The 8,536-nt window shown below is 34.0% G+C and overlaps 1 protein-coding gene across 1 annotated transcript; it reads right to left on the minus strand.

Annotated features, from left to right (window-relative positions):
- Positions 1-5,936: 5,936 nt before the first annotated feature.
- LOC111885273 (caffeoyl-CoA O-methyltransferase) lies at positions 5,937-7,052 on the minus strand. The gene is made up of 3 exons (XM_023881539.3): positions 6,821-7,052; positions 6,447-6,723; positions 5,937-6,346 (listed from the first exon to the last, which is right to left on the minus strand). The coding sequence occupies exons 1-3, from the start codon at positions 6,982-6,984 to the stop codon at positions 6,053-6,055; spliced, it is 735 nt and encodes a 244-aa protein (XP_023737307.1). The 5' UTR covers positions 6,985-7,052; the 3' UTR covers positions 5,937-6,052.
- Between the last annotated feature and the right edge of the window lie 1,484 nt (positions 7,053-8,536).

Raw genomic sequence — 8,536 nt, forward strand, 5'->3', positions numbered from 1 at the left:
CGGAACATGCAATTAAGCAATTAGATAAACAAATAATAACATGCTAGGTCATACAAATCAAACACAAGCAAATTTTTACCAACTAAGCTCAATCCATAAGCGTATAACTATTCATAAGTTTAAAGCTTCATCTAGCTAAACAAGAGTAGCTAGATTCAGCTGCTCTTCATAGTAATTAAACTAACACAGCTAAAACTAATGAAAGACATGTTCTTATTTAACTAAATTATAAACCTTTACTTCTTTTGGTGTTGAAATCCCTCTTCCAGAACCTTTCTTTCGCTCTGAAACGTCTTCTGGAAATCCTTCCTTCTGCCCAAAGGTGTCTCTATTCGTAAAGGTCAAGGATTTATATAGTTGCTGATATCCATAAATTCACGTCGTGAATAATCATAAATTCACGTCGTGAGTCTTAGATAACCGTGCCCGTCAAGGATTTCTTCACCCGCGTACATATCTTCTAGAACCAACGATTCACGTCGTGAATCCCTTAAGTCTCACGTCGTGAATAACCTTTTTCCAGATTTACTTCACTTTTACTCTTTTGATTCCCAAAGTTACTTTCTTTAACACTTTTAGTCCCCTTTTCTTCAAAATGTCTTCTTTTTGGCTGTAAACAACATTTAAGCTCATAAGTACCATTATTCTAAACAAATTACCGACTTTTTAATAAAAATGTACTTAAATATTGCCTAAAAATAAGTATAAATATGGCAATATCAGTTCTTCATGTCAACTTTCCAAAAAACATCGTTTACCTTTTGTTTTGAATAATAAACATGCCTTGAAAGTTCTTGACTTACTACACTGTGATTTATAGGGACCAACATCGATTACCTCACTAGAAGGTTATCATTTATATGCCATTATTTTTGATGATTTTTAGCGGTTTGTGTGGTTCTACCCCATGCAGGCAAAATCTCAGTTTCTAGATGTGTTGATATTCCTTTTGTTCAAACTCAATTTTATTACAAGTTGAAGATTTTCCAAAGTTACGGAGGTACAAAATTTATAAACCATTAAGTCAAGAAATTATTTTCAAAAAATGGCACACATCATCCACTGTCATGTCCCTATTCACCTTAACATAACAGTCAGGCCGAACGTAAGCATCGTCATGTTACCGAAACCAGATTAGCTATGTTATTTGGTGCAAATGTTCCAACAATTCGATGGATAGATGCTTTCTCTTCCGCTGTCCATATTATAAACCATTTGCCCAGTCTGGTGCTACAAAATAAATCACCTTTTGAGCTATTATATCACTCTATACCTATTTACAAAAATTTCAAAGTTTTTGGGTGTCGTGTTTTTCCTTATTTGCGGCCTTATACTTCTCATAAGCTTGAACCAATAAGTAATGAATGTGTTTTCTTTGGATATATTTCTCAATACAAAGGTTACAAGTGTCTCGATCCAAGTACAAATCGGGTTTATATCACTCGTCATGCACACTTTGATGAATCGGGTTTTCCCTTTTCTAGAAAAAACATCTCCTGTTGATCTCTCTGTCCTAAAATAGGTAACCTACACCGATGGTACTTCATCACTACCTCTAAGCGCCCTGTATCCTACTCCCTCGCAACCTGACATACCACCTATCATGAAGCCATATGCTACGTGCCTTTTACCAAACCATCAACTTACTCCTCTTAAACTAGCGGACAACCCCATTCAACCTTCCATTGTTTCCTCACCAAACAACCCCATTGTCCTGCATCAAACCCATCTTCAGCAAACTACAGGTTCAACTCATTTAGCTCCTACAGATCCTTCTCAGCATCCCATGGTCACTCGTAGTCGGGCTGGTATAGTTAAACCCCACCATTTATTTAATGTGCTCTTAATCACTCAAGGTGGTTTGCACTTGGCTTTGTTTGCAGAAACTAATCCTGAAGGGTTCAAAACAACTTTCAAGCACCAACATTGGAAAGATACAATCCAATAGGAGATTTTAGCCCTTCATCAAAACAATACATGGACTCTCGTTCCTCATCCCAAATCATCGAATGTAGTGGGGTCCAAATGGGTATTTCGCATGAAATATAACTCTGATGGTTCAATTGATCGTTATAAGGGATGTCTTGTTGCTCAAGGTTATACCTAAATTCTAGGGTTTGATTTTCGCACACTTTCAGTCCTATGATTAAAGCATCCACGGTTCGATTAGTCTTATCTATTGCCGTTACAAATCGTTGGCATATTCACCAACTTGACGTAAAAATGCATTTTTAAATGGTCATTTATTAGAGATTGTGTTTATGGAGCAGCTTACATGATTTATTGACTTTACTCACCCTGATTAAGTTTTTCGGCTCAACAAAGCTCTATATGGTCTTAAACAAGCCCCAAGGGATTGGTTTTAACGACTAAGTCTTTTTCTCTTACAACAAGGATTTCGTTGCAGTCAAGATGACACATCCTTGTTTGTTTTTATCAAGGTTCATACATCTTATATTTGCTCGTATATTTTGATGACATTATTCTAACAGGCAGTCATGAGTCATCAATATGTTGTTTCGTTGATCGTCTTCACCATGAATTTGCCATTAAAGATATTGGCCAATTTTTTAGATATTTTCTAGGTCTTCAAGTCCGCTACACTTCAGATGGTTTGTTTTTAAATCAAACCAAGTATGAACACAATATTCTTTCGTGCTTCACTATTGGATGCTAAACCTATGGTGACTCCTCTTGCCATAAACAATGGTTTCTTAAGTTTGGGAACTCATTATTCAGATCCTACTCATTATCGCTCCTTGGTTGGCTTACTTCAGTATCTTACCATCACCAAACCTGACTTGTCATATGTCGTTAATCAGACAAGTCAATTTCTTCACTCGCCGATTGTTCTACATTTCCAAATGGTTAAATGAATCCTCATATATGTAGAGGGTACTATTTCTCATGGTCTTCACTTCTCCTATCCTACAAAGACAACCTTAGTAGGCTATTCTGATGCTGATTGGGCCCGCTGCATAGAGACACGATGCTCCACTTATGGTTACTCCATTTTCTTTGGTGGTAATCTTGTCTCCTGGAGTCCAAAGACGTAACCTACAGTGTCTCGTTCTAGCTGCGAGTCTGAATATCGGGCCATGACTAACACAATTGCTGAGCATATTTGGATCATACATCTTTCACGGGATCTTAATGCCTTACCTCCGGACCGTCCAACCATTTTATGTGACAATTTGAGTGCTATATTTCTCAGTCATAATCCTGTTGCACATCGCCGAGCTAACCACATTGACATTGATTATCACTTCATACGAGAACTTGTTTCTACCAGAAAACTTCACACAAAGTTTGTTCTTACCAAGCTTCAAGTGGCTGACATTTTTACAAAAAACACTTCCAAGACCCTTACTTGAATCCTTTCAGGAACGCTTAAGAGTTTGTCTGCCACCAATTTCGTTTGAAGGGGGGGGGGGGGGGGGGGGTGGAGTAATCGACTATATTTATTCAATATAGTCAACCCTCTATCTTAGGATATTATTGTGTATTAATTTGTATTCCTTTTATACTTTATTAATCACGATTGAAAGTAAATCCATCATAAATCATGCTTACTCCTCTTAGCTTGAAACAAATCAATGAATTCTTATTATTTGTAATTATATATGGGAGAATTTCGTATATACCCTTATTAAACGTTAAAATATCATATTTGCCCAACCGAATATCTAAATATCATATTTAACCTTTTTAAACTTTAAAATATCATATTTGCCCAAAACCATTTATTAAATATATTAAAATTATTAAAATTGAAAATAATAATTAAATGTACCTCATTACCCCTAACTTCTAAATCATATAAACTTTATAAACAACAAACTTGAAGTTTACCATCGGAAACAATAAGTGTTACATTCTGTTCATTCTTTAAAATAAAAACTCATGAAACACAAAGAGTCAAATTTTGACCTGTACAGACACAAAATATATTATAATACACTCAATTTCTTTATCCATTGTAGCACACACAACCACATATAACAAAAATTGCAATTGGTAACAATCGGCTTATCAATCGGCGATATCTATTTAAACTTTTTCTTTTTTCACTTTTGAAGAAATACAAAATCAAACAGGAACTCATAGTTTAATCCCCTTTTCTATTTTTTAAGAAGCAAAAATTCAAAATAAAAGAGCAACTAGCAATTGACATTACGCCACAAGAAGTTAACAACATATCTAGAAGATGAACTTCCTACGATTTAGAAGTTAGGGGTAATATGGTCTATTTGGTTTTTATTTTTTCAATTTTAATGATCTTAATATATAAAAAGAGATTTTAAAATATTAAAAAATATATTTGGGCAAATATGATATTTTATAAGATTAAGGAGGGGAAATATGATATTTAGATATTAGGTTGGATAAATATGATATTTTGACGTTTAATAAGGGTATATATGAAATTCTCCCATTATATATTGAATCCTTTATGATAATAAAATTAATTTTGGAAAACTAAATCTCTCAATAAATACTCTATGAATTGCTTGCCATTGTTAAGTATTGAGATTACTAGTATACTAACTCAATCTCCCAACTACATAAGCAATTTCAGGTTAGGTGATTATAATGACATACATCTAGCAACCTATATCTTGAGAATACTCTTACTATGAGATCCCTTGCCTTTATTTGGCATTAACTTTACTCTAGGATCCATGGGAGTACCCACGGGAGAAGAATTACTATAATTGAACTTTTTGAAAATCTTCTCAACGTAGTGTGATCACGTCAAAACAATTCCCCTATTTACAAATTTAATCCTAATACCATGGAACACATCATAATCCCCCATGTCCTTCATGGAATGTTTTTGATAATAACTCATTTGCTTTATTGACTTGAAGTTGATTAGTATCGAAAATCAACATGTCATCAACAAAAATACAAAAAATCACACTGATACCAGAAGAGTCAAACCGACTATAATTACATTTTTCGGATTGGTTGAAACAAAAATCAATAGACAAATGTTACCAGATTACTCCTAGTAACATAAATACTTGAAAATAATCTATAGAAACAAGATGCTCTATGATACAACAAATGTCTAAACCTAAGCCCAAATACTGGTCCTAAAAGACACCTAGCAGGTAATGGTTAAAAACAACAAGTACCGAAAACTGATCAACTATAACTGTTTTAGAACGGTTGCAAAATTTAAGACCCTGGGCCATCACTTACTACGTTTCCAGTTTTAGAACTAGCAATTTTGAGGCGGTTCTGGTTAATACTCAGTGCGACGCTCACCCCAAATAGACACCCTTTTGTCTCAGGTCTTTGTTTCTATAGAACACTTCTCAATCCATCAATTCGGCACTCTTTATATATATATATATATATATATATATATATATATATATATATATATATATATATATATATATATATATATATATGAGAGAGAGAGAGAGAGAGAGAGAAAGAGAGAGAGAGAGAGAGATTGTAAAATCACGAAGAATAACATGGGAAAATGACTTAAAAGCCCAACGAAGTTTTCAAACCGTTCAAAAAACTTCAATCATGTTTTGTCTGTTCAAAAAAACCCAACAAACTTAACATTTCGTGTAAAAAGCCCAACTAAGTTACACTTTCCTGAAAGTCAAATAAGAGAAACAGATGACGTGGCTTATTACTATATCGGAAAAATGACTTGTTAGGCCAACGAAGTTTCCAAAACGTTTAAAAAACTCCAATTATGTTTTGACTGTTCAAAAAAAACCTAACGAACTTAAACAAAACAAAATTGTGATTTTTTGAACGGTTTGGAACTTTGTTGGACTTTTTAGACAAAATGTTAAGTTCGTTGGGTTTTTTTGAACAGACAAAACATGATTGAGGTTTTTTGAATGGTTTGAAAACTTCGTTGGGCTTTTAAGTCATTTTCCCGAATAACATTAACATTCGTTAAATGACAGAAATGTAATAGTATATAGAATTCTTTTACAAGACTTGGATGCACGTGCGAATCTTAAAAAAGAAAGAAAGAACAGTTGTATGTGTACGAAAGTTTATCCGTGATTTGTGATCAACTTATACGACGACACAAAGTGATTCCGTCGCCTACCGGAAGTTGGCAAATCTCAACCCTCGGATCAACAGCCAATGCCTTGTTAAGCTCTAAAACGAAATCTCTGTAATATCTAACATACTTCCTGAGTGGCGCATCTGGTGGGGCCACTAAAGAACCGTTCCAAAGGGTGTTGTCGTAGCCAATGACACCTCCAATTTTGATAAGGTCAATTAACCTTTTGTGGTAGTTAAGATAGTTGTCTTTATCAGCATCCACAAAAATAAAATCAAACGATCCATGAAGTTTCACCTGTAGTTCAAAATGTGCAAAGCAAAATGAGTTTTCATAATTTTGAGAAAATATAAATTAAAAAAAACATTATCTTTTATATGTACTTGTAAGTACTTACATCATTGACCATTTCATCAAGAAGAGGAAGAGCAGGGCCTTCTCTAAAATCAATCTTGTGGGCAACACCGGCTTTCTCAATGATCGGAAGGCCAATTTCATAATTTTCACGGTTTATGTCCAAAGCCAATATCTTTCCATCTTCTGGGAGAGCAAGAGCCGTAGAAAGAAGGGAATAACCAGTATAAACACCAATCTCCATCGTGTTCTTGGCATTTATGAGTTTGAGGAGCATATTCAAAAATTGTCCTTCATCCGCAGATGTCGTCATAAGATTCCTATACGTCAAATGACAAACAGTTTGAGATTCAAAAAAATGAAATGCATCCATGAATATTCAGTATATAGTAAATTTGCAGAAGTTAAGGCGCTTACCATGGGTGTTTAGCAGTGACCTCACGCAACTCTTTCATGGGTTCTGGCTCTCTCGGGTAAACGCTGGTTTCAAGAATGTATTGGTAGAGAGCATCACTTTGAAGGAGGCTCTTGTGGCCAACTTCTTGATGTTTTGCGGGTTGGGCTTCTCCGGTAGCTGCCATTCCGATGGATGTCTGGTGTGTGAAATGTTGGTAGGTATTATATTAGGCTGGAGAAGTGAACCTGAGATGAAAGGAGAAAAGTGGTCGTAATATATAGATAAGGGAGTTGGTGAATAATTATTAGCAACGAAGGTGGTGGGTTGGTGGGGTGAGTCCTTTCAATTGTAGGTGGAGATGTTGACTTGGCCAACCATCATGGACAACACGAGTCAGCACTCAGGAGTTGGTAAGCTCCTTTGTTTAGTTATAATATGTCATGCTTACTTCATTAATTTATTCGTTTAACAAAGCCTTGGAGGTTACTTACATGGAGATCGGGTAATGAAATATATAGTTAGGACGGAGTTGTAGGTACGGTTGTCCGATCTGCTTCAAAGTTTAATGCTTCGTGATGTTAATAGTTTTTTAATACAAAATTGTAAGTTAAGTATCTTTAGTGTGTGACTTTAACTTTTGTATTTCGAACAAATAACCCTACCTAAAGTCAAGTGAAGAAACAATCATGGATCGACGTTTTTAGTTATTTCAGATTTTATTTTATATATATATATATATATATATATATATATATATATATATATATATATATATATATATATATATATATATATATATATATATATATATATATATATATATAATGTTACGCGGCATTGAGAACAAGTCTTGAAATGCATATTGGTGACTAAATCAACACGATGCACCAATCAACAAGATGATGGTGCATCATTCATGAATATATAAATTAATAAAGCTCCTGCCCTATTAGTGACTCCTATCCTTCGTAGATCTATAAGCTCTAAAGTTATGGAAATTATGTCTAAATAAAATTTAGATAGATTGTCACGTATTAAAAAGATAAGAAGTAACATGTGTGTCACATTGTACTCGACATTTAAATATTATCATGTAGGTAGTAATACAATGCATATAATGGATAGTTTTGGAATGGACATGATTGAAGAAAATAATTGTTAGCACAGTCATTATGTAATACGACTTAATATTAGACATTATCGTGTGAGTTTGCTTCTTTCATTTGGAGGAATATTTTTAAATGGTTTGATATACAAGCTCCTTCTTGGGTAGCGGGGGAGGATATTTTCAAATGGATATAAGATTTTTAAGGTGTAGTTAAGGTTTGTGTACTTCCAGAATCGATCGTTTATATCACCTTATGGCGGATTTGGAGTTTTCGAAATGATATTATCTTTAACGATGAAATATGGAAGCGTAATATAATCTTTGTAGAAAATTTTGATTTATCTTTTGATTGGGTTGTTAATAGGAACAATAAGGTTTTACCTAGATGGGTTGTTTGGATTGTTAACCCATTTCTAGTTTTGTCTTTGTAATTCTTTGTAATTTTCATACTAGTTTTCTTTATATTAATGCAACTGTTCTAAAAGAAAAATAAAAGAAAGACCATATATATCTTTATCTTGAACATGAAGAATAAAGTTCAAAACATATACCAAAACTGAATAAAAATAACCATAAAAAAGAGAGTAACTTACACAATTGTTCCTTATGGTTTGAGACGCATATTTGA

Source organism: Lactuca sativa, chromosome 2, assembly GCF_002870075.4.
Source record: "Lactuca sativa cultivar Salinas chromosome 2, Lsat_Salinas_v11, whole genome shotgun sequence".
NCBI lineage: Eukaryota > Viridiplantae > Streptophyta > Magnoliopsida > Asterales > Asteraceae > Lactuca > Lactuca sativa.

What these genes read in the sequence shown, in the direction of transcription:
- LOC111885273 (XM_023881539.3), bottom strand. Translation starts at nt 6,984, where the DNA reads ATGGCAGCTACCGGAGAAGCCCAACCCGCAAAACATCAAGAAGTTGGC. An exon ending in GTCACTGCTAAACACCCATG is followed by an intron (nt 6,724 to 6,820) that starts GTAAGCGCCTTA and finishes TTTGACGTATAG; the next exon opens with GAATCTTATGACGACATCTG. An exon ending in TTGATGAAATGGTCAATGAT is followed by an intron (nt 6,347 to 6,446) that starts GTAAGTACTTAC and finishes TTTGAACTACAG; the next exon opens with GTGAAACTTCATGGATCGTT.